A 25,806-nucleotide genomic window follows, 5' to 3' on the forward strand; every position below is an offset into this window, starting at 1 on the left:
CAGTCATCAATTCAATTATCAAACATTTTTTAGTGTTCATAAGCTGAAATTTAATCGTTAAAACAGCTTTTGAATGTCACATAACCAAGATGTGAGCTGTGATTGGTCATCACCTGATGTTATTTCAGTTGTCACCAAACAGCAAAATCATTCTTTAAAAAAATCATTAACTTGAAAACCAGTCATCAAATCAATCATTAAAAATTGTTAGTACTGAAAATGGCCATGAAAAATAAACAAGAACTTGTTGATGGCTGTACACATTTTAATATCAACATAAAAACTATTTATTGCATGTACAAAAAAATTCACCTCGAACCCTTTTTTCCAAATATACAAACGTGAACAACGACATGTGTTGGGGTTGTTCCTGTTCAGCGGCATTCTAAAGGTAAGCGTGCCTTGTGTAAGTCGATACTTTCACGGTCACGTGATGCGGTGTGTTTAGCATTTTCGTTGTTGCTGTCGCTCCACAACAACAGAGGCACTTTTTCAGGTAGTAAAACCAACAAACAAACAAACTAGAAAAAGCAACAGGTCAGCTTGTACAAAAACAAAGCCCCATCTTTTCACGTTCTCGAGCAGTGGTTCTCAAACGGGGGTACTTGAGATTTTAAATAAAACAAATAAACAAATGTAAAAAAAAAAAATACTTTAAAAATAATGATCAAATTAATTGTTTCAGGAAAATAGGTTCATAAAACTAATTTTATGTTCAGTAGGTTATTCAATTTCATTATTGTGAAAATCCAGATCCCCCCCATAATAGAATGGTTCGATCAAACTTGTTAAGTGTCACCACTCGTTACCTGTCAATTTCTTGAAGACGCAAACAATTGAGTCGTGGAAGATGAAATATGGATTTCACGTTGTTAAGCCACCCAGCTTTTTTAATTGGAGACTTTCTGAATTCAGATCATCTCCAGATATGATGCGGAAGGCCTCCACAACAGACAATTATTTCTTTTTGAGAACAGATCTGATACTTTGTTATTTTTTTTTTCCCCAAAAATGTTTTGCACTGGTTAAGAGGTACCTGGCCGAAAAAATATTTCACAGGGAGTACATCACTGAAAAAAGGTTGAGAACCACTGTTCTAGAGAGTCACAAGGTCAGGTAGCTCCTCCCTGGCATTTCCCGTGTCCTCCTGCTCACCTGTAGGGGGCGACATCGCCAATTAACAAATCACCCCGCAAAAAAGGGCAACGTGATGTTATGTCAAGGTATTAAAGATGTACCGGAAGGGAGGCGGTGGATCTGGACTTGTGTAGTCGGGGGGGCGTCGCTTACTGGGGAGAGGCGCGGAACGGCTTGGAAGATCTGCTCTTCGTCAGATTCCACCAAATTCAGCACGTCGCCTCTGTCGCCCTCTGAGGATCTACAGAGGAAGGACACGGTGACCACAAACAATTTGTTCCCCCCTCCACCGCCCCCAAATAAAGAAATCAATTATTAAAATAAACACTTCATACACCTCCATTAACAGGGGTCATGTTCCAACTGATTTGCATCTATTTGGAAAATAAACACCTCACCTCAAACGCAAATCTCCTTTATTCCTCGGGGAAATATTGTGAATACATCTCCTCATTTATGCATAGATGTTTTTTCTCAATTACTTGCACCGTTGCACCCCGAATAATTGTATCGGAAAATATCAATCCTAACAGGATGTGTCCACTCCACCCCCGCATGTGACAATGACTAGTCGCTGTTGTAGCACACTGATTGTGTAAATTGATGGATGGCGGTTGACTCACCCGAAAGGTCGTCCTGCAACAGAAAAAACAAAAAAATAAATCAGAAAAAATTTCAAACGAAGGATTTGTTGTCATTCTTAGATAGGTGGTCAGGGGGTGCGTAGATTGAAACTAACTCAGTCCGGGTATGCGACTTTATGAATTAACTACTGTATGATATTGTACAGTGTTGCAGAGGTGCACTAATTACCGTATGTTGGAATGCTGAAGAGGCATGACAAAAATGATTTGTGGGGAGGTGCACCAACACAAGGTGCAAAGAGGTGTCTAACTTAAAAATAATCTTTCTTTGGGGGGCCGGGGGTGTTTGTGCATCAACTTCGCAGGGATACTGAAAGGAGTGTGTGACTTCAGCATTCTTGTAGGGATGCGTCAACTCATTTGGAATGTCAAAGGGTGTGGGTGGCTTCTTTTACTGTCCAGATGTTGAAGGAGTGTGTGTGGATTAAAGAGATAATTCAGCCTGAAATAACTTTTATTTCAATAGGGATGGCTCAGGAATCTCTTAATGGTGCACCAGCTAAATTTGGGGGTGAAAATGTGTGGCTGAAAGATTTGCAATACAGGCTTTCCTAACCCTTGCAAGTGGCTGTGCAAACATTGTTTGGATGTTGAAGGGGGTGTTTAAAAAGTATCTTTTGGGAGATGTGCAAATTCAGTTATGACGTTGAAGGTGTGTTGCTTAAAAAGTATCTTTTAAGGTATGGCTTGATTAAGATGTGTTGGAGGAGAGTGACATCAAAAACAGGCTGGGTATGAACACCAGAGGACTGGACTTGGGCACCTCTGTTTTAGTCATGTTAAATGTATGTTGGTTTAAAATCATTTATAGGGAGAGTGTTGTTATTCAAGGGTGTAAGTCACTTCACAGGCAGCTCTTTATAAGGGGTGCGCCAAGTAAATGATGTGACAGCAATTTCATTGCTTGAAAGTATCTTTTGGGAGTGAGCAAGTTACATTTTGGAGACGAGTAAGTGACTAAAATATGTTTTGCAGGAACATTTTCTCTGACTTTTTCAAGGGGGTGCACCAACTTTTTGGGGATATTGAAAAGGGTGCATAGCTTAAATGTAATCTTTTGGGAAGTGCGCCAATTTAGTCATGATATCAAATGCATGTTGCTCTAAAGTATTTTATAGGGGGTAAGCCATTTCATAGGTATGTGTCACTTCATAATATACACTTTGTCTCTGGATGACAAAAGAAGTCTGGACATGACCTCTTTTCACCTGTGAAGCCCTTTGAGACTTTGATGATTCAGGGCTATACAAATCAAATTTGATTGATTGATTGACTTTATAGCGGGTGCGCCAACTAAATGATGTCATAATTGTGATGAGATTTTGTTGCTTAAAAGTATCTTTTGGGGGTGCGCAAGTAACCTTTTTGGGACGAGTACGTGGCTGAAAGCAATAAAATCTTTCCTGATTTTTTGAAGGCGGAGCACCAACTTTGTTTGATCGTTGAAAAGGATGCATAGCTTCAACGATTTTTTAGAGAGGAAGTGCACCAATTCATTTGAAATATATGTAGCTTTAAAAAGTATTTTACAGGGGGTGTTCCATTATTCATGGGTGTAAGTAACTTTACAGCAAATGCTTTACGGGGGAGCGTAAGTTACACTTTTGGAATGACTGTGTGGCTGAAAAGGTTTCCTGACTTTTTCAATGGGGTGCACCCACTTTGTTTGGACATTGAAAAGGGTGCATATCTTAAAAGTAATCTTTTGATGATGTTAAATGTATGTTACTTTAAAATTATTTTAAAGGGAGTATGCCATTTCATGTGTGTGTGTCACTTTATACTATACACTTTATAGGGGGTGCGCCAACAGGGATGATGCCACAGAGATTTTGTTGTTCACAATGTGTTGGGGGTGCACAAGCTATTTTTTGGGGAGAAGTGAGTGGCTGAAAGGTGCAAGGGGGTATGCTAACTGTTTGTATTTCAAAAGGGGCGTTTGGCTTAAGACACACTGTTTGGGGGGTGCGCAGATGCAGTTACCGAGGCAAACGCGATGTCTGTTGTCGAAGAGCAGCTTGGCCACAATGGCCGCCAGGGCCACGATGAGGGCAGCGACGAAGATGCCGACGATGACACCCGTGTAGTCAGACGCCGCTGTCAGGACAAACGAACGGTGAGAAAACAGAAAAAGGCGCAGTGACCGGTCCGTCTGCATTCTGTACCTTCCCGGCCAACTCACCCGTGACGCTGAGGTACACCTCGGCCCTACGCAGCGCCAGCGCGTTCTCACTATGGCAGAAGTAGGTGCCGAGGTCATCCCGGCTGACGTTGGCGATGGTCAGGCTGTAGCTGGCACCGTCCCGGCTCAGGGTGTATTTGGGGCTGGGGACCAGCGGCGTCACTTCCGCCTCTCGCCACCAGGTGGTGTTGGCGGGCGGCATAGATACTGCCTCGATACATTCCAGCGTCACGCTGTTGCCCTCCTGCGCCCACGCCAGTGGGGAAGCTTGAGGAAACGGCGCCTCTGCGGTAATTAGCACCCATGTGCAGTTAGCCATCTAGCATTAATACCCCAGACATAAGACACACCTTTTTTTCCCCAAAATTAATGCCAAAAGTATGGGTGTGTCCTATAAACAGTAGCTTAAAAATTATTTTATTCCACATCATTCGAGGAACAATGATGCATCAGCCACATAAGCCGAGATTTGACATAACCTATATATAGTTCACACTTATATATATATACACACATACATATGTATATGTATATATAAATATATACATATGACTATGAACTATAAATGAAGTCGAGCTGCATCAGGAGGAAAAACAACTGCTTTGAGGGCATTCAACATTACACTGGCGAGGCGTTCGATGACCGATCACAATATGGTAAATTCAAAACACACTTGACGCGCAACAAATATATAACTCACAGTTATGAACACAAAAAAATATGAAGAATTTACAAACATGAGAGTGATTCTGTGTTGCTCTTGTTTTAACATCGTCACCAAACTGTTGGTGCGTCTTATACATGTTAACATAAACAATACCAAAATTTGACCCTAAATTTAAGTTTGCGCCCTCCACGCATTTCCATCCTATATTTGGGGAATTACGGTAATATCTGGAGTATCAGTGTCAAATGTATCAAACAATTTCCAAAGGATTTCATGGAAATTGTTACTTCACGATTAAATTGGGTCATTTGGAAGTGGTGTCGTTTGCATCGTGATACGTACCGAGCTTGAAGGAGCAAGCGGCTTCCCGTCCAGCGGGGAGCGCCGAGTGTTGCGCCGCGCACCTCAGCGTCTGCCCGTCGGCCAGCAGGGAGCGGTTTAGCGCCACCTCCAGGACGGACGTCACTTCAGAGGCCAGCACGCGGTCCCCCCCGTCCGCCCCCCCGCTCTGGGTCAGTCGAAGCTCGGGGTCGGGGTAGGATCCGGGCCACGCGCAGCTGAAGCGCACCTGCGTCGGGTCCGACGGTTGAAGCCACGAGCACTCGGGGTGGCGGTCGGAAACGTCTGCGCTAACACAAAACCGTGGCAAAAAAAAAAAAAACAGACTTTCAATGCACTGGTGGAAACTTTTATAGAATTTGTGAATGGAAGGACTGGATTTCTATGGATATTTTTTTTTCCATTTCTATTTCTGTATAGCACTTGTGTTTTAACAAATGGAGTGATGATAAAGAAAATGACATTTGAAGAAATATGCATTTGTTTGAAATTGCTGACTGAAAATATTTCCAGATGAGGAAAATATACTTGCTGCTATGCACATTGTGAGCTGCAGGAATAAATGCGTTTACATCAAAAAGGAAATGAAAAGGTAATATTCACAATTACCGTGTTTTCCGCGCTATAAGGCGCACTTAAAACCCTTCATTTTTTTTCGGAAGCTGACGGTGCGCCTTATAATCCGGCGCGCCTTATAGTGCGGAAAACGTAGTATCCAATTGAATTTTCAGTCAGATATTTGAAGACTGAAAAATTCCATTTCTGCAGCCCGAAAAGCTTTGCTCCATGTTCCTGGGATTAACCAGCGAAAAAAAAAAGAAAAAACTTCTGAAAATGTCTTTTTCCATAATTAAAGTCACTGATGACTATACCCACTGCCCAGAAAAAAGCTTATTTTGAACTTGGAGATGGTAGCGAAACACAACATTTGTCAACTCACTTCAAGACAGAAAAATCAAATCAAAGCAATACGTTTCTCCAAAATCCTGGCAAACACTACTAAAGGATAAAGAAGCTCCTCAACTAAGTCCATCAGTTCCGTTCCAATGGAATTCCACCAGATGGCAGCAAAGAATTTCATTGTACGGAGAAACTTGTGTCTAATTGTGCACTTGACAATAAACACTTAGAATCAAAGGACTGCTTGTCTTTGTTCTTCAAATGACTCCATCATAGATCTTTGCCGTCAATATAGCAGCAGAAAAATGTTTTTTTTTTTTTTTTGTAAATGAAGGCCCTCAACTCATTTCAAAGCACTACTTTTATCTAAATCAGTGATTCTTTAATCTTGTTTGTTTTGTTTTTTTTAAATTTGTCTAAGGGGTTCAGCGGAACCTTTGTTGCAGAGGTAAAGACACACATGACCGATTGTGTCAATTCACGAGACATCGCCAGCCGCAGATAATCGCGTTACATTGCTTGGCCAATCAGTGATGGAGGAATTCAGTGCGCTCAGTAATCAATGTGTGACTGATATCATTATGCCTCTCTGATGATGGAAACTTGCACTTGAAAGCAGCATCTGACCATGTCTGTGATGGAGCCTTGCTCCAGCACTGTCCCGCCCATAGCTGCATCTGATTAAGTGTTGAGGGTTTGTGTCATTCTTTGTATGTTTCAAAAACGTTTCTGCAATAAAATATTCCTTGATTCCTTGAAACGATTATCGACTTAAAATATCGGCGACAATAATCGGTATCGGCCCTGAAAAAAGCATTTGGATCAGTCCCTATTTGACTGCGGTGTGTATTTGCATATAGAAGAAGCAGATACTGACAGTAGACGAGCAGCTGCGCGCTGGTGTTAACAACGGTACGCGTCAGCGAGTTGTTGGCTATGCAGCTGTAGATGCCCTGCGCCTCGGGCTGGACGTCCTCCATCCTGAAGTCAAGCCAATGCACTCCGGCGGCGGAGGTCAGTAGCATCCCACCGGTAGCGGCCTGCGGCGTCCTCGCAAAGCTCCACATGATGTCCTGGGACGGGTACGAGGAGCCGGTGCAGTGGAAGGATAAATTGGACCCGCGGTGTGAGACCAGCGTGCCATTGGACAGTGTGGTTGATGGCACAATGGACATGGACAGGTTCTCCGGACCGCCTGAGGAGAACGCAAGACGGCGTCAGGCTTGGCGTCGGTTAGGCGATTTTTCAAAAGTACGCAAGGTTTATTCATCAGTTTTCAGCAGAAGAAAGTTCTTACTTCGTCTACAATTAATATGAAAGCTATTTCTTTTTACAATATCTTTAAAAAACATTTTTTCCAATTGTCAACTGAAAATAGACTCCATATGCTCAAAGCTCAGGTAACAACCACACAACAATCTCAGCTCAGTTTTCTGAGTTTGGTCATGTGATATTTGCAAGCTGAGACGTGATTGGTTGTTACCTGAGCCTTGAGCACACATGGGGTGTCAATTTCTTTTGACAGAACGTAGCAAGTTGAGTTTTTAAAGGTAGTAATTGTACAAGAACAACCATTGTCATCAAATTCATTAGAGACCAAATATGAACTTTTTACTGCGGAAAATGGCTGTATGAGCTGGCTTTTGCTTGAGCATTTGAGTTGACAGAAAAGATCTAAAAAAATTAAGATGTCAAATAAACTGAGTGAGTGATTGATTTAATTCAAATGAAATAATCATAATCAAGCAAACAAAAAAATGTTAAATTTGTTTGCTTCTCTAACATTGTGTTTTATTTCAATTACAATACCACGTTTTTTGACTAGTATACATTTTACAAGTATCTTATTTGCAAAACATAAGTGATTTTTATAAATCACAATTTCTTAATAAAGAAATGCTCATTATATGTAGATTGTCAATATTGATAGCATTTTATGATTATAAATCAACCCCAAAGATTATAAAAAAAATATAGATGCTTTATTTTCTAAGATTGTTGACTATTTATAGATTTCAACTACATAACCAATTATTTCCTAAAATAGGTTTATATTTGTTGATGCAAAGTGTTTATTTTTCCCCAAACTGGTCAAAACCAAAACAAATGAATAAAATCATGTTTCTAATCAAAGGTTCACCCCAATAGTTAAATAAGTCATGCCCATTAATAACAAAAATAATAATTTCATCCATTTAACATGTAATAGTTATTAAACGTTATGATTGAGTAACGTAACTTCTGAAAAACATTACACATTATATAGAATTGTTCCTAATGCTTAGAAATGCATCAATGAAGGAAAACAATACTTTGGGAGTGTTTAGGGTGAGAAATCAACATTAGAACATGGTTAAAACCTCCAAAAAGTTGACTTTTAATGTTATGTTATGTCATGCATTACATCTAGAATTTTTAACTAAAGTAATATTAAATATTAAAATGACGACTGTTGACATTGAATTAGATCAAGAAATAAATGTGCAACTTAGCAATTTAAGCATAAAAAAGAACTACATTGACATAACAAAATGTTATTTTGAAATTCATAACATTGAAAGTGAAAAAAAAATCAGAAGAAATTAAAATGATAACCACCCAAATTCAAAGAAATGAAAAATAAATACAGGACTCTTGATGGACTAATTACAGAACCGACCGGGCCCATTACGGCCCGCGGACCGCAGTTTTCCCACCTACGGCTAAAGCTAAGATCAGACAAGGTAAGGCGAGTGACTTACTGGCCACCTGCAGCACAACAAGCGCACGCCACGTCATGTTTCCCGGAAGTATAGCTTCGCAGCGGTACACGCCCTCGTCGCCCTCCACCACGCTCAGGAAGTTCAGGCTGCCGTTCCCCAGCACCTGCACCCGCGGCCCGCCGTCATCTGAGCCACCGCCGCTTGGCTCCACCTCCGTTCCGTCTTTCAACCAGCTAGTCCGGAACGGCGTCACGGAGCCCTCCGAGTAGCACGGCAGCAGAACGACGTCGCCGGGCGCGGCCGTGATTACGGACGACTCGGACGGTGAGGCCGTTTCCGGCCGCGTCGTCGGCTCCGGCCCGTCCGACGCCCAGACTGCCACTGGAACACACATGGCGGCTCGGAACGTGTTCCCGCGCATACGATCTACGGTGCCATTCACTCACCTGTTGTGAACACACAGGCGACCACCCACGTCCCCCTCATTATCATCGCCACGCGTTCCTCATGTCCTTAGTCACAACTAATGCAGAAAGGAAGGAGAAAAAATAAAGAGGACGAGCAAAACTTCCGTCTGACCAGTTTGACCAGTTTACGCAGACGGAAGAACTCAGGTGAGCAGGGAGGACACCGGGGCGGCCATATTGGCGTCACTTAGCTCCTCCCATGCGGGACCCGCGTGACATCGGCCGCGTTCCTTTTTGTTCTCCCGTGTTCTGTCATATTAGTCTGAGCGCTACTAAATTCTTTTTGCTTACTAGCGTTGCCAGGAAACACGCCGCGCCCTGAACACACCTTCTTAAAGGTACAGGCATTTATTTAGGCTCAAACGGATCCCTGCTCATAGACTTTCGACACTCACGCGTAGTTGAAGTCCAGACAAGTATATTAAAGAAGCGTGTAGGGCTACACAATCAATCGATTTTTAGTCGCAATCACCATATTGACTGCCACCATTAATTAAGCGGCTCCACGGCGATATTAACGTTAAAAAGTCAAGCACTTTTTTTTATTAATATTACAAGGCAAGGCAAGCACTACCACTAAAGGGCAATGTTTCCCACGTTTGCATGACAAAAGCCTCTTATTTTGAGTTTTTCACCCGATTCCCTAATATTTACAGCGTTAGCTGTAAATTATTCACGATTAATAATCATGATTTCAATATTAGCGATTATTATTTTGTCCATAATCGTGCAGCCTTACTTTAAAGTGATCGGTTTCGAAATATAATGAATCGAAGATGAGTGATGGAACCTTATATCTCTACTTAAAAAAAAAGTTGTTGCTTGAAAATGGTAAACATTATGGCACATTGTGAATGTGCTACTTTGGTGCGTTACTTTTTTTTCTAACGCAATATAGTTATTAATTCCAAAACCACAAGATATTTTACATAAAGTAATCATCCATTATCTATACAACTTAGTTTCTCAAGTATTGATACCTAAAATAATCAAATGGCAAACACATTATTAGTGTAATTAATTTAACACATATTGCAGCTGCGACCTACTTCATGTTGAATAAATAAACAAAGTCCTCAAACGTTATGACGAGTGAAACAAAACTTAAAAAATCCAAATGACCATCGTGACTAATTAAAAATACATTTACGAAACATGATTTCATGTTTGTTCTCAAAATGACTATACTGATGCTGCGCAGGAGCATGCGTTCAAAATGTAGTGACCTCTAACGGCCATTTTTTGCCATAGCTCATGTTTGTGGCGTTCAAATGTCGTGCGAGTCTTTGACGCATGATCTTTTTCAAAAGAAATGCCAGAATTTCAAATATGATTAGATGGGGAGGTTGAAAACATAATTTGTCATTATTGTAAGAATTGGTCAAAAAACACAATGCAAAGTGAGGGAATCATTTTGTAACCACTGTTCCACAACCTTTCAAATACATTCCATCGTTTGTGCTGGTCCGTGAACGTGCCATTGCTTGGTGGAATCCAAACAGAAGCAGCCCATAACGTGCAAGTTACTGGCTAACTGCTCTGGTAACATGCCGGTGGACGTGAACCAGTGGAACGGTCCACTGAAGCTCCAGGAAGTGGAGGATAAGCCCGGCCGGTCTCTCACCGTCAAATACGGCTCCGTGGAGATCGACGAGTTGGGAAAAGTGCTCACGCCAACGCAGGTTAGCTGCATTAGCCTAGCCTAGCTTAGCCTGCAAAATTAAAGGCAAACCTGTTCCCGAAAACGTCCTGTTTCGTTTTTTAAAATAATGCAACTGTTTTCTCATTTTTTTAGATTTACTTTTCCAGTTAAAATGTCGTCAACCTTTCCAGGTCCAGAACCGGCCCACCTGCATCGAGTGGGAGGGATGCGACCCCAACAAACTTTACACTTTGGCCCTGACTGACCCCGACGCTCCCAGTAGGGAAGTTCCCAAATTCAGGTTAGGCAACTACACATTTCGATTTTTTTTAATGCGCAAAACAGTGGTTTTCGAGATGTTTTTACTTTTAAACTCCTTGCCAAATATATTGAATAGAATAGGCCTTTATTGCCTTTGTTCATCACATAGTTGTCAAACTGCAGTCCTCGAGGACACACACACACACACACACACACATATATATATATATATATAAACAATAATTTTACCATCTGCAATTTTTGCTACAATGTGTCATTCTTGCTCATTTAAATATTTATTTTGACATTTTATTTTATTTAAAAAAATGTTACTCATAACTAAAATAACTTGTACGTTTTAGTGTGTGGAACAAATTATTTTCACATGAATATTTTATGTAAAAAAAAAAAAAAAAACTGAATTCTTTTAAACGCAGATTTTCACATGTAATTTTTGAAAAATTCAAATATTTGACAGTTTTTCAAAATGAAAAATTGTTTTCCAATGTTCACATTTACGTTTGTAACTGTGTTGCCATTAATATTATTTAATTAGAAAATATTTCTTGTTCTCTTTTAAACATTTATCATTTTCACTTTGAATAAAAAAAAAAAAAATCTTTGACGAATGTAAATGTGTTCATGTAGACTTATTTTGTGTTTATCAGGGAGTGGCATCACTTTCTAGTAGTCAACATGAAAGGAAACGACATCTCTTCTGGTACGGTCTTGTCTGACTACGTCGGTTCTGGTCCTCCTGAGGGAACAGGTGACACAATTATGAAGTCAAAAAGTTAGAAATGCGATCCAAAATTTTGAAAACAGGGCCTAGGAGAAGAAAGTGTTTATTCATCACATGTGCTATGGCGCAATCGTGTGATGACGTTTTCTGGCGTGCAGGTCTCCACCGCTACGTGTGGCTGGTGTACAGCCAGTCGGGGGCGCTGTCATGCAGCGAGCGCGTCCTCACCAACCGCTCGGGCGACGGCCGCGGCAAGTTCAGCGTCCGCACTTTCCGCCGCAAATACGGCCTGGACGCGCCCGTGGCCGCCACCTGCTACCAGGCCGAGTGGGACGACTACGTGCCCAAACTTTACAAGCAGCTGTCAGGAAAGTAGGCCTTGGTTTTCTTTGCCCTCAAAGGCCGACAGCCAAGAATGGAGTACGGCCGTTTCATCTCACCCGCAATCATGAAGTGACTCAATAAAGCTGTTTAGCAACCACCTTGTCTGCTCAATCACACAGCTGCTTGAATACATCCGACTGGTTGATCCTCTGCACATTTTTAAAGATCTAAAATTGCACATAAAAAAATAGACCACTAAGTCCTCCCTAGTAGTAGTTGGCGCTATACTGCAGTACATTGACGCCAGCGAATTAGCATCAGAAACAAAGGCATTTTTTTTCTAGCATCAGAAACAAAGGCATTTTTTCACTTTTTTTTGTCAGTCTCAAATAAAGCGGCATCAAAAGTCCTTGAGGTATCAGTAAGCTCGTACTGATATAAGCCTGAAAAGCGGTATGCTAACATCAGTAATTTTACTATCAGCCTGAAAAGCAGTATGCTAGCATTACATAATTTTAATCAGCAGACCTACAGAGAAATAGATAACGTTATTTGGCTGACATTTTTGACGTTTCGAATATTCAATATTTTAATATAAAAGTTACATTAATATTGACTTCAGAATTTTAATAAAAATATTGAGTTAATTTGAAGATTTCAGTGCAAAAATTTTGCCCGTATATTTGGTAAGGAAAAAAAAATTTAGTTAAAAAATCAAAAACCTTGATTAATACTATATACTGTATACTATATAGTGACACGATAAAAATAGGCGTGCATATTGTGTCATGAGCACTTTATTTACAAATAGAATTCAAAGCATGTCAACACCTCGCTTCCTGTCGAAGCTCCCGTGTTTGGATGCTGGCCGTGATTAAAGTGCATGCAATCGTCTTCATCGTCATCAGAAGAAAATCGTAACACTTACCGGAGAAGGATAAACTTTTTCTTTTTGCCTTTGTAATTTGAGTTAAAATAGAATATGAAAATAAGTAAAAGCTCTGGGCAAATCCTTCTGTACAAAGTAGCTGCTCACGGACGCTAGCCAGCCCTTTGTGCTAGAATTCACATTTCACCTTTATGACGATGATGATTATATTTCTTCCTCTCGCTGTTATTCGCCTTGGCTGCCAGTGCGGAAAGATGGCGGTTACGTGACTTTTACGTACACGCGCGCCTCAACAAGAGGGAGGGAAGGAGGGGCGAGTCGGCGCGCGGTCGGTCCTCATCTGTAGTCGTCCTTGGCTGAGTCGAGCGCGCCGGCCAAGTTGCCGAAGCCCAGGCGCGCGCTCTCCGCGTCGAAGGCGTCCAGCTCGCGCTCCTGGCGCTCCAGAAGATGCTTGATGCGTTCCGTGCGATCCTTCTGCACCGATAGCAGCTCCTCTTCCATCTGACAACAACAACGGTCACTGGCTTAGCAGAACATCAAAGTGTGGAGATGGAGTCAAACATATCTTATGTAATTGGCAAACCCGTTTAAAAATACTTAAAAATACATACGACAAATCGGCATATTATAACCATAAATGTGACTTTGGCATAATGTTTATTTAATTTTAGACATGTACTTACTTTCTCAAATATATTGATAAAATGTGGGTAAAATGCTAAAAAAAAAAAGACTGTCAAGTGAATAGGACTGCACGATTAGGGCCAAAATAATAATCATGATTATTTTGGTCAATATTGAAATCAGGATTATTATTCATTCTTGGTCAAACATGCCTATTTATTGCCCTTTTTTTAAAACAAAAAAAACATGTATATAACATTTATATAAACAAGGCTTGATACTTACAGATAATAATAATAATAAACTGAAATAAATACATTCAAAAGATGTGGCAAAAAGTTGGCACGCAGGGCAACACAACTAACTTGCTGAGTGCAAACCAATGAAAAAAATGAAGCCCACTGAGAATCAAGCACATTATTTACTCTTTGATCAACACATTCCAATGTACTTGGAAACACATTCTCATGAACAAGCAATCAAATGTATTTGCAAATACATTTAAATATACTTGTAAACATTCAAATGTATTTGCAAATATATTCGAACATACTCTCAATACGTTCAAACATACAATATGTTTGAACATACGATACGTTCGAACAAACTCGCAAATACAGCCGAAAAGAATTATTTACAGATACATTCAAAGATACAGTACTTGCATACACATTTCAACATACTTGCAAACACATTCTAATGTACATGCAAACATTCAAATGCACTTGCAAATAAATTATGCCGTATTTGCAATACATACTGACAATGTAATCACAACTACGTAAAAGCAGGACCAATTATTACGTACTTCAACAACAGTTACTATGTAACAACATTTTTTTGTGTTTTTGTTATAGTTTAGTTTTGTTTCAAGGCTAAGCTACATAAGGTCAAGTTCGATAAAAAGATTTAGCTTATCACAGTATGGCGTGGCAAGAAATACACTTTATTGACGATTTGTCAACAACTTCGTTCAGTTAAGTAACGCAATAAGAAAGAAAGACAATTACTGTAATTTCACGTCTTGTCGAGAAAAAAAAAACGTTTCATGTCCTATTTCACACGAGTTGGCGTGTGCGTGCGTAGTACAACTGCAAAAACCCCACACGCACTTGTCTAGGGCGAATTTACACAGGTATGACGTAATCGTGTTGGAGCGCCACGTCCCCTCGCGGCCAGCAGAGGACGACAGACTCCACCAAACACAATCCAGCATCCGTGCTTTGTTGTCTGCACAAACTCCCTCAACATGATGTCATCGACAAACGCATACACGCATTTTTAGAAAGGTTTTATACACTGACATTCGAGCAGAATAGACTATATAAACAATCAAGAACAAGAAAACGCATACGTACACACACAAACCCCGCATTCATTCATGATACTACAAACACAAATGTACGCAACTTATCAACAAGCACACACTTGCAAGACAGTGTGCTGACCAATGGCAAGCACGAAAAAATGGCTTGCTGAAAAAATGCCAGACTGAAAACCTTGACAAAACGTCACATCTTGTTGATCCTGCTCGCAGTTCATATTTTTGCTTGACCCCCAAAATTCTCTCAGGATTTTTTCCTTTCAAGAATTCAATCTAGTTTAGTTTCACCAAGCAACCTTTGGTTACACGAGTCTTATCCATGAGTAGAACCATGCAAAGAGTGACACGAAGCCACACGTGACATCACACAGGAAGTCGGCCATTTTACTTGGAGGTGGCCATTTTGGCTGTGTACCACACTTAAAATATTGTCAAAGAATTCTATTTAGCAAGCTGAGGCTTGGTCAATACGTCTAGCATGGGCAGAACACACACACACACACACACACACACACACACACACACACACACACACACACACACACACACAAGACCCAAGAAACTGTTGTTTTGAGGCGACCTCGACCATTTCCGAGGTTTGTACCTTTTGCTCGAGGTGCGCGCGTCGGAGCGAGACTTTCTGCTCGAGCTTGTGTCGCTCGCGCTCGTGCTGTGCGTCAGTCTGAATCTTGATTTTGCTCTGGTAGGCGTTGAGCAGCTCCAACTCTTGCTGCAGCTGCTGCCGGAGCGCCTGGCACTCCGCCTCCTGGGACTCGTCCAGGCGCAGCTGAGCCGCGCCACGGCCAAGACAACAAAACAAAATGCCATGTTAGTTGGTCAACCCCCCCCCCCCCAAAAAAAAACAAAAAAACAAAACAAACAAAAAACAAATCGTACACGTATGCACTCCAACGTCTTGGACAGGAACAATTTTCGATAATGGTCAGTGAGAAAACAGTGTATTATTTATGTCATGAAATATAATGAAAATAAAATGTTCCAAGGAAAAATACTTGTGAAGTCAAATATTTTGGTAAAATCTTAAAAATATGGGATTGTTTTTGACTTAACTCCTTATTACGGCCATTAGAAAAAAAACAGAACCTGACAGCCAATTTAAAGCATTTTGATAGATCCTAGTAAGCGTTTTTTATTTATTTTATTTTATTTTACCTGCCCATACCCCAAAAACAAAAAAAACATACTTAACGTTAATTGACATCTATAGCGATTCTTGGAACGGTTCCATTGACGTCCTTTTATGTCAACAGCGCTCAAAGTGTTAAATATTTTCCAAAAGACTATTTAATTCCGCTGGTCAACAGCAAATTTTCAGATGCCTTTATGTGTCCCGCAATGTATTTTTGACATAAAAAATCTGACACCATTGACTAACGCTTGCCTAATATAAGCCAATTGAGCACTGTAGTGATAATCGTGGCCATTGGATGGCAGTGTTTCCACACATCCAACAAAGCTATTACCTACATGCAATTCAAAGTAAGGAATGGAAATGAAACTCTCAAATGACGCCACCCATATTTACATAGGCAAGCCAAAAACCTAAACCTAAATGCAAACAGGATTCATTTGGTCAGGGAAGGCGTTGCGGCGTGAATTTAGTGGGAACTCACCGCTTGCGAGGCCATCATGTGGTTGATGCTGTGCTCGTAGCGCTCGGCGAGGACGGCCAGTTTGCGCGTGTGCTCGTCCTTGAGCGCCTTGAGGATGCCCTTGTGCTCGCCCTTGGGCGTCACCTCCATCTGGTGGTGACGTAGCGCCTTGTACTGCTTGCTCTGCACCTTGCACGTGTCTTGGAACTGCTTCTTGATGGCCAGCTCCAGCGACTGCCCGCAGGACAACAAAGTCGGGAAAAACTTGCCAATGCTCATGAAAAGATATAGATTTCACTTTTAAACCTACTTCTTCAAGATATGAAAGTGAACATTATTTTTATGACAATTCCTTGGTTATGACAAAGTCAAGAAACGCATATACAAGTGGGTGGAAAAATTCATCATCATTTGGATGACCTATAAATCCAAACTGTCTAAGATGGGAACTGGTTTGGTGGCTGGTTTGGTCCATAACATCAATGTTCACCATTTTTTCCATTGTTTTTCAACACAATCAGTGCACTATCGTTCACGACGACAGAATTTTTTTTCTGTTGAGGAACTGGCCCTTTTTGAATTTGGCCCTTTTTAAAAGCAGAAAAATGTATCTGAATGAGACAGGCAATCAAAATGGAATATGTAAAGAATGTATTTGATTAATTATTTTACCATCATTTTATTTTTAAATGATTTGTTTCTGTATACATATTTTGCTATATATATACTGTAATAATCTAATATATATATATATATATATATATATATATATATATATATATATATATATATATAAAATATTTTTTTTATTTAAATTACATTTTTTAATTTATTTGTATTTATTTTAAATGTTGTTTTAAAATAATTTAAAATCATCATTTTTAGTTTGAATTGATGCAAAATAATATTTACAATTTAAAAGAAAAAATAGATTCCCTCTTAGATTCACAATATTTTTTTAACAATCAAATGTTATGAAACAATCATATGTTGCTATAAAAATAGCTATAAAAATTTAAAAATAGTTTGTCTCAGCGCAAAAAATTGCAGAAATTGCTGAAATTTGAACTGTCATTACTTGGACATTTTTTAGTTAGCAATAAATTTTTTCTTTCATAAGGTTTTTTAACATTTATTGTTATCGCTACAATTTAGAGGTGCAACAACCAATCATTTGATCATTGATTGTTATTCCCTTTTTCCACCTATTCAATGCCTTTCTTAAAAAAGACAACATTATTTCATGACGTACATTATTTATGACTTGAATCCTGGTTTGGTCAAACGTTAGAAAATGGGCAAAAAAAAAAAAAAGTTTTTTCTCGAAGCACTGTCGATTTGAAACAATGTCATGCTTTTTAGGAAAATTATTGTTTGTTGCAGCCCTAAACTGTAGCTATAAAAATAAAAGATAAAAATTGTTACGGAACGAAAAACATTGCGGCTGTACTGTGAAACTAAAAAACATTTTATGAGAAACTAATTTTTTGATTCAAACGAATGTGTTTTTGTTCTCCTGGCGCAAGTCATATGAAGTTGACCATATCCTCAAGTCGACCTTTTGAAAACGGGACTTAAAGTGTGGCCGTAGACACTCACACATAAAGCATCTTGATCGGAAAGTTGAGGTGCGCGTGAGGGTCTGCGTGACGCACCTTGATGTTCTTGGGCTGCTGCCGCAGCTGCATGACGTGCTTGCGGTGGAGCTCCCTCTGGCGCCGGCCGTTGTACTCCATCTGGTTGTCCAGCTCGGTCTGGTGCTGCAGGCGGATCAGGTCCTCGCGCAATTTCTGGAGACTGCGCAGCTGGCGGGCCTCCAGCTCCTGCGTGGACTCGTCGTGGCGGATCAGCATAGCGTGCTCCTGCTCCTTTTGGCTCTTCTTTTTGTTCAGCTCCTGAAAGACGCCACGCAGACAAATTTGACCGCTGGCTTTCGTTAAAAAAATATATATATCTGTCACAAAGTGTGCTTGTCGCCATTTGTATCGCAAGATGTCACCATTTGCATCACAAAATAGTTTTAAGGAATGCATGTCATTGTGCCTTTCTTCCGAGATGTCACCATTTGCATCACAAGATGCCATTATGACTTGTACTTAGCCTTGATACTGAATGTCATTTAGAGCTGCATGTCACAATTTGTCACTTTGTTCTAGTATATAAGATAACTTCCTTTTGTAAGATCTTTGTCAAACCGTCGTATACTCTCTTGTCTCATATTTAATCTGTTTGTCAATACCCCAACCGTGTCCATTTGTCCTGATCTGATCTGTTTCCTACCTGCCTCGAGTGCTTTTGGGTCCTATATAATACATATAATGTTAAAAATGACTAATAATTCCACTACAGCAAATCTTAACTCATTAACTGCCAGATCAAAGAGCCATTTTAGATGGACAGCTATGTATTTATTATACAGTAGAAGGTAGGCTTTGCTCTTTACTTTAAAAGGCAAACATTGATGTTTTAAAATTAATTCAATAACAAAACAACAGCTCTTTCTCGTGAAAAGATTCGGGAGTGAACGTTCCCGTTAACTCTTGTGCGGTATTTTGTCCAAGCCTTTGATCTTTACTGTACATCAAAAAACATTGGTAAAAGACACTAGGGAGTTGAAATTTCACCCAGATGCTGACAATCAGTCAAATTTTGAGATGGCACGGCCGTTTAGAGGTTACACGCGCAGGAGTGTGCCATCCATTGGTGAAAATACTGCAAGAATGATGTGGAAGAAAATGACCCAAAAATGCTCAAATGTTGTGCCTTATGCACCAGTCAGCCAATCATCTGTGTAGTTCTGATGTGTCACATCATCACATGGTTTATTCAGCCAATTGCGGACCTGAATTGCGAAAACAGATTGAGCGCATAGCACTATGCTAAGCCAACTGCTGCACATTTGAACACTTTCAGTGCCATATTTTAAATTCTCATCTTTTAAAATAGTAATAAAAATAATAAATAATAAAATTCTCATCAAATAACTTTTTTTTTCCATGGAGGGTAGCTGACACCATTGACTAGTGCTGCTCTCATTTCAATTTAGCGCTATAGTGATAACCGCGACCACTGGATGGCAGTGTTGCCATACATATTACACATACATTACATACTTGTAATTCTAAGTAAGGAATGGAAACCAATCTTTCATGATAACGCCCATGTTTCCATAACAATAGCACACAATATTCTATCAGCCTTGAAAGATGAGCAAAAAATCTTAATATACTGTCCCCGGAGAGGTTGCCTTTTCCGATAACGCTTGGCACTGAAAGTTAAGCAGAAATGGCTCGTTAATTTCCAACGAAACAAGACCGTGAGGATTACAAGGAACTTTTAATACTGCGGCTGTTAAGACATTGCTAATAATCAGTTTTTTGTTTTATTGGCGTCATACGGGAGCCTTTACGACCCACGGGTGGAAATTTTAACTGATTTTTCCGCCCACTAGACGACGCCGGCTGCCCAATTTACATACACATGCGCACATATTTCAAATGCTTTGACAAATCCGTCATCTTTGGTGCACGTGGAAAAGCTTTTGAGATTAGCGCCTGGACGCTAATCTGCTCGGAACAGGAAGTGCTTGATCCGGAGGGAACGGAGTTCTTTATTTGGCGACGCGGTGGCGGGGTGGATACCTCTCGCATGTGCTCCTGCTCCAGGCGGTGGCGGGCTACCAGGGCGTTGCGCTTGAAGGTGCGCGTGTGACGCTCCAGGCGCAAGCGCTGGCGGGCCAACAGGTCCGCCTCCTCCTCGGCTTGCGAGTGCTGCATGTTTTCCTTGTGCTTGGACAGACGCTCCTGCTTCTCCTTCTTTGGTGTGCTCACGTCCTCGTTCATCTCCTGCGCCACAAGCACACAATGGTACAATGACGACTAATAATGTCTCGTGGGATGTGTCGCGTAGCTGTTTTGGAGACAACGAATTACGGGCAAGTGCTTTTGAAACAAAGACAATTGAGAGATCTCAAAACAACCTTGTGTTTTGTAGATGTCAAAATATGGTTTCTCCAAAACTAAAACCATGAATATTTTGGGAAAAATAAAATAAAGATGATTTTTTGAAAAATAAATAAATAAATAACGGGACTGAGCCCATTAGTCCATCGTATACTTTTTTTCAGAGCCCATACCGATTATCAGAAGTCAATGAAGCTGATACCCGATATTTAAAGTCGATATAAAGCAGTGTTTCTCATCTATATTTTGCCAGGCCCCCTCTAGAAAAGAGAAAACTTTTCGCGCCCCCCAGTCGATGCACTGAATATAAATACGATTATTATTGATGAAAATTGTATAAGTATACCTACACATGTATCCTTTTTAACATTAACAACAGAAAAACGCAATCTAAATCAACTTTCAACAACTGTTAATTATTTTTATCGTGTTTATACGGGTTATAGCTTAGTCTAAAACGAAAAAAAAAAACAAGCAAGTGCACCGAAGTGCCTGAAACTAAAAGAAAATGATGAAAATGATTACTTGATTGCAATTACATTCTACATGACAAAAACAAAGCCTTTTTCCTGGGATCATCCGCGCCCCCCCTGGCATCACCTCGCGCTGCCCGCAGGGGGGCCCGCCCCACTATTTGAGAAGCACTGATATAAAGGAATATTCATTACTCTAAAGCGGAACTTTTTGGAATAAAACAAACCCCAACACTTAACTTCATTAAAGTTGCTTGGGCTGTCTCAATTAACATCGAAAATGTCTCCTGTGGCTTACGCACACACACGGCCCCACACACACAGGCCCGCGTATGAGAACACTTTTCTCTCGCCACCCCCTAAATGTGCTTCCTTGCAAACCACAAACTTAATTTTACTCAACCTCTGTCAAAGTGATCAATCGGTTTTAAAAGAAAGAATGTTTTTTGAGGGGAAAATACCGGCGACGACTTCTCAAATTAGCAACTAGCTGGGTGTTAGCCTATATGCTGTTTAGGTCCCCAAAGTTTACTAGTGTAGGTTAGCGAGGGAAATTATGGATAAAAGTTTGGTAGAGCCTCTTTAAATTTAAATTCTTCAAAACAGCACGCGTGTGTGGGACCACTTCCATATACGGCTTTGACTCCTGATTGGCTCTAGCAAGGCTAACCAATCAGATGCTGCTGTGTGACCCCTGAGCTAAAATGACTTTGACAACCTAGATCTAAAACATTGTTGCAGAGACATCAAAAGTCCTCAAAAATGTGTTTTGTAAACTTGTCAATCAATAAATGCCATTTTATAAACATGGGGTCTACTGGTCCTGCTAGCTGATGCTAAATGTTAGCATGTATTATTCTTACCTCCTTTATCTTTTCCTTGCAAAGTTTGTATTGTTTCTTCTGCGTGTCCAGGAATGTGCTGAGCTCCTTTTTCTGCTGCGCCACCATTTGCTGCTGGAACTTTTTCTCTTCGGCCAGTGACGCCTTTGCCTGCGTGCGTTAGCACATTAGCACATCCTTCCCATTTTTTTCAATTTCCGAATCATCCCTCATCTGGTTAACAACAGATTTTTTTTCCCAAGTATATCTCCTCACGTGTTTCTGAACTCCTCGTCTGCATGTGCATTGTTTGTTTTTCCTAAATACACATTTTTTTGTCGGCATGCATAGTGTTTATTTTCCTCGCTATACCACTTCTTCCGTATCCACATTTGCTTTATCAGAGTATAGCTCCCTGTTTCTTCTAACTATTCCATGTCTGCATGCAAAGCATATGGTTTTCCTAACTATGCCTCATTGTTCAGGTACGCAGCATTTGTTTTTTTCCAAACTAGACCTACTTGTTCGGGTACGCAGTATTTTTTTTTTCCTAACTAGACCTTCTTGTCTGCATGTGCTGCAACTCAGAATTTTGTCTGCAAATGTGGCATTTGCTTTTCTAAACTATACCTTCGAGTCTGCATGCGCCGCAAGTGTCATTCCGAACTATATGTCTTTTTTTGTGCTTGCAGCATGTTTTTCCTAACTACACCTCTTTGTCTGCATAAAAGTACATTTTTTCCAAGTCCTTTTCTGTTTGTACATTTTTCCCATTCCCACATGTCTGTCACAGCGTTTGCTTTCCCCTCTTGTTCCTCTTTGTCCAAGTATGCAGAATGTTTTTCCTAGCTACACCTTTTTGTCTGCGTGAGTTTTTCGGACTGACGGTGCATATTTGACAGTTGTTGCTTCCATAACTACACCTCTGTGTTTTTCCCAACTAAACCTCTTTGAGTATGCAGGATGTCTTTTTTCTAATTACAACTCCATCTGTACAAGCGGCCATTTGTTTTTCCCAAGTCCTTGTCTGTGTGGTGTTTGTTTCCCTTCCTAATTAGTCCTACGTGTCGATGTGCAAAGTGTTTGTTTTCCCGACTATTCCTCTTTGTTCGGGTATGCAGAATTTGTGTTTATTTCCTAACTACACCTCTTTGTCTGCAATTAATTGTCTTATTGACACTTTGGAAATGTGGCATTTGTTTTTCCTAAACTATCTCTTCTTGTCTGCATGTACCAACATATGGTTTTCCTAACTATACCTCTTTGTCCGCATTGGCTGTCATTTGTTTTTCCCTCACATACCTCCTTGTCGGCGTGCGCAGCGTGCCTCTTGGCCAGCTTCTCCAGCTCGACGTAGGCGTTGTTGGCCTGCGTTTCAACCTCTTTGTGTAGCCTGAGGCGGTGCTCGTCCATCTCGGCCTTGAGTTTGTTCTCCAGAGCGATCAGCTGCTTCTGGTGTTGCCTCCGCATGCGCTTGTAGCCTGACATCTGTTCTCGCAGCTCGCTGTCCTGCTCGTGTTCATGGATCTGCTTGGTCACCTAAGAGATGAAACGCCAAAATGTTTATTTCAACCGGACGCTGATACATTAGGGACCGGTATGAGTTTTTGTTTTTTCTTTTTACTATGTAAGCATAGGATAAAATCCTAAAAGAACCCGAAAAAGGGGGGAAGCCATCAAAGAATAAAAACGCACCAAACCAGCAGCAGCTGCAAAAGCTAAAAATCCATTCAGAGATTTAATTAACAAAGACAATGTTTTCCAACGTAAACCAATAAATGCTTTCATCTAAACAGCAAGGATCATTTTAATGTCACCAACCTACATTTGCATTTCCCAATTTCACTCAATTGATTCACAAAATTAAGTACATGTCACCTTTTTCAGAACTGCACATTTTTCACACACGCAAAAACAAACATTTAAGTGAATGAGACATTACAGATAATCCGCATTTCAATTTCTAACTTCTCAAATAATCACAATCCACACATTTTTAATAACATATTTCCATGACACTTTTTTTCAAATGAAAACAAAAACTTTGCATATCTACTCCTTTTGACCAATAATCTTCATGTGAAAACGTGTCAATCATTGTGTGTAACTTTTTCCTACATTGACCAAATTCCCACATTTAAGTTTTTTATTTACATTTTTCAAGGCAAAATTCTCAAATAAAGGTAATCAACGTCTGTATTAGCCTCCTCCTTTCCTATTTGTCGACTGCTTCCAACCATTCCAAACTGTTCAGCTTAGTCAGAGCATCCCAAACATCAACACTTTAAAATAAAGAGAAACCTCGAAAATTCTCACCTTTGAGGAAACTCAAAAAACGCCATGTTTTTTCAACCATTAACATCACATCGCCAAAGAGAGCAAGCCCTTTTCACCCCTTTAGATTCTGCTATAGTTTGTCTCAATTAGTGGGAATAAAAATATATCAATCACATTGTGAAATACCAGTTGCAGCTTTTGGCCTAATGCAAGTCAGATTTCATAAGTGATTTGAGCAATTACAATTTCAAATTTTCAGCTCAATAAGTACTTCTTGGGATCTGATGCAAAAAAATCATTTCAACTTCAACGTACATAATCAATTGCAGTATTTTTTTCATGTTAAACTTCCCCTTCCAGATTCCTTTGGCAATTCAAACCATTCCAAAATCAAGACTTGAATAATTCAGTCATTTTCGCATAATTTAAAGACAAATACTACGCAGTTATGCTCCACATGATGAATAAACTCGGCAGACCTGAAGACAGAAAGGTTGGTCCGCATCCAGCCGGTCCTCACTGTGCATCTTCTGGTAAGTGGCGCCTGAACGCCTCAGACCCAACATGGCGGCGAGCGCAGCCAAGCACACCGGCATCCGGACACTTTGTCGGGCAGCGTCCTCTGACCTAGCATGCATTCCGTCTTCGGGTCGGAGAAACCAAAGACCACCCGCCCCTCGACAACGCCGGCCCTGGTTGGCGCCCAGGGCACGCAAAGGGAGGCCAAGGAACGCACAAAGCCGCCTTTTTACTGGTACCAACACTAAGCGGCGGGCAGCAGGTGGGTCACATGAATACCTCATTGACGAGACCTTGGCATGGGGGGGCGGCTTGGTGCGTTAGTGAGGAAAATAGCAACCAGTCACTTTAACCCTGTGGGTGTTTTGTTGGTCATTTGGCACTATCTCACTTTCTTCATTTTCAAATCTTTTTAAGCAAGTCAAATGAGCTGGAATTATATATATAAAAAAAATATTCATTTTGAATAAAACTTGGTGTATTTATAGATAGTGATGGCACAACATTAAATGTCAAATTTGAGATCATTTGGAGCAGGGGTTTGGAAACTACAGCCCAAAAAGGGGCGGGGCCACTTCCCTTTGAGCCATTATATCTCAGGACCTGCTGGGTGGATCTTTGCAGAAGACATATCATTGAAGCAGGTATTCCAAATCGGCAATTTAAAAGATTTTAAGGAACTTGACTTTTTGATCAATAATTTGACCATGAATGCTTTTGCGATGACATTTGAATGTCTTGGAAAGCTTTCCAAAGAAGTCTCCTCTTTACTGCTTTAGTTAATATGGGTTATGGGTTATGAATTCGATGTCTTGACATTCATGTTTGTATTTGGCTCTGAAACGATACTGAATGTTGCAAAGTATTTAAAACATACTGTTGGTCGTTCAGAACGCATTTATTTGCAAGTTTCTGACATTTATAATCATTATAATCATTTAATTTAAAAACACCAATTATATCAAATAAAAACAATAGCAACCGTAAAAGCATATATATAAGTGGCCCCAAAAAAACGTTTTTCTAGAGCCAAAGTTATTTTAATGGTGTTGTGTAAATATGGGCTGCTGAGTCCAAAAAATGACAAATGTTTCTTTGAATGTGCTCTATTTAAGGAGATTTTTGACCATTTTTGACAATTGACACCGATAATTGATGTGCTCTGACAGTTAATTGTGACTCAAAGTAGTGTTTGTGCTTTGACGTCACTAGCGTTTGTTAATATTGACTAATTCTCGCATTCTTGCGATATTTTCACTTGAAACATGATTTTCATATAGAGGGCTCTTTGTGGTAG

General features: G+C 40.3%; 3 protein-coding genes across 5 annotated transcripts in view; 1 reads left to right on the plus strand and 2 right to left on the minus strand.

The window, feature by feature from the left end:
• Nucleotides 1–221: 221 nt before the first annotated feature.
• On the minus strand, nucleotides 222–9,280 carry vsig10 (V-set and immunoglobulin domain containing 10). The gene is made up of 9 exons (XM_088424932.1): nucleotides 9,018–9,280; nucleotides 8,611–8,952; nucleotides 6,747–7,064; nucleotides 4,973–5,254; nucleotides 3,964–4,248; nucleotides 3,765–3,878; nucleotides 1,761–1,773; nucleotides 1,239–1,378; nucleotides 222–1,155 (listed from the first exon to the last, which is right to left on the minus strand). The coding sequence occupies exons 1-9, from the start codon at nucleotides 9,061–9,063 to the stop codon at nucleotides 1,097–1,099; spliced, it is 1,599 nt and encodes a 532-aa protein (XP_088281058.1). The 5' UTR covers nucleotides 9,064–9,280; the 3' UTR covers nucleotides 222–1,096.
• A 1,052-nt stretch (nucleotides 9,281–10,332) lies between these two features.
• pebp1 (phosphatidylethanolamine binding protein 1) lies at nucleotides 10,333–12,164 on the plus strand. The gene is made up of 4 exons (XM_088424947.1): nucleotides 10,333–10,720; nucleotides 10,872–10,981; nucleotides 11,610–11,710; nucleotides 11,842–12,164. Exons 1-4 carry the CDS (start codon nucleotides 10,586–10,588, stop codon nucleotides 12,057–12,059), a joined length of 564 nt encoding a protein of 187 aa, XP_088281073.1. The 5' UTR covers nucleotides 10,333–10,585; the 3' UTR covers nucleotides 12,060–12,164.
• A 622-nt stretch (nucleotides 12,165–12,786) lies between these two features.
• taok3a (TAO kinase 3a) overlaps nucleotides 12,787–25,806 on the minus strand; it is a 51,396-nt gene continuing 38,376 nt past the window's right edge. For 2 of the 3 annotated variants that reach the window (XM_088419317.1, XM_088419307.1), the window contains exons 15-21: nucleotides 23,016–23,252; nucleotides 21,756–21,884; nucleotides 20,099–20,302; nucleotides 18,113–18,352; nucleotides 16,479–16,691; nucleotides 15,449–15,631; nucleotides 12,787–13,397 (exon numbers count right to left, since the gene is read on the minus strand). In XM_088419317.1, the coding sequence (XP_088275443.1) occupies nucleotides 13,233–13,397; nucleotides 15,449–15,631; nucleotides 16,479–16,691; nucleotides 18,113–18,352; nucleotides 20,099–20,302; nucleotides 21,756–21,884; nucleotides 23,016–23,252 (1,371 nt within the window). In that variant the 3' untranslated portion in view covers nucleotides 12,787–13,232. Of the gene's footprint in view, nucleotides 13,398–15,448; nucleotides 15,632–16,478; nucleotides 16,692–18,112; nucleotides 18,353–20,098; nucleotides 20,303–21,755; nucleotides 21,885–23,015; nucleotides 23,253–24,469; nucleotides 24,614–25,806 lie in introns of those variants that run through there. The other variant, XM_088419326.1, reaches the window with a different exon arrangement.

Source organism: Hippichthys cyanospilos, chromosome 1 (genome assembly GCF_059441005.1).
Source record: "Hippichthys cyanospilos isolate Australia breed blue-spotted pipefish chromosome 1, RoL_Hcya_1.0, whole genome shotgun sequence".
NCBI classification, from domain to species: domain Eukaryota; kingdom Metazoa; phylum Chordata; class Actinopteri; order Syngnathiformes; family Syngnathidae; genus Hippichthys; species Hippichthys cyanospilos.

Bases quoted from the DNA above. Each gene is read 5' to 3' on its own strand.
- vsig10 (XM_088424932.1), bottom strand. From the start codon at position 9,063: ATGATAATGAGGGGGACGTGGGTGGTCGCCTGTGTGTTCACAACAG. The intron at 3,879-3,963 runs GTGAGTTGGCCG...TTGTCCTGACAG, and splicing joins GGTGTACCTCAGCGTCACGG to CGGCGTCTGACTACACGGGT. The intron at 1,156-1,238 runs GTACATCTTTAA...CGCCCCCTACAG, and splicing joins GATCCACCGCCTCCCTTCCG to GTGAGCAGGAGGACACGGGA.
- pebp1 (XM_088424947.1), top strand. From the start codon at position 10,586: ATGCCGGTGGACGTGAACCAGTGGAACGGTCCACTGAAGCTCCAGGAA. The intron at 10,721-10,871 runs GTTAGCTGCATT...CAACCTTTCCAG, and splicing joins AAGTGCTCACGCCAACGCAG to GTCCAGAACCGGCCCACCTG. The intron at 10,982-11,609 runs GTTAGGCAACTA...TGTGTTTATCAG, and splicing joins AGGGAAGTTCCCAAATTCAG to GGAGTGGCATCACTTTCTAG.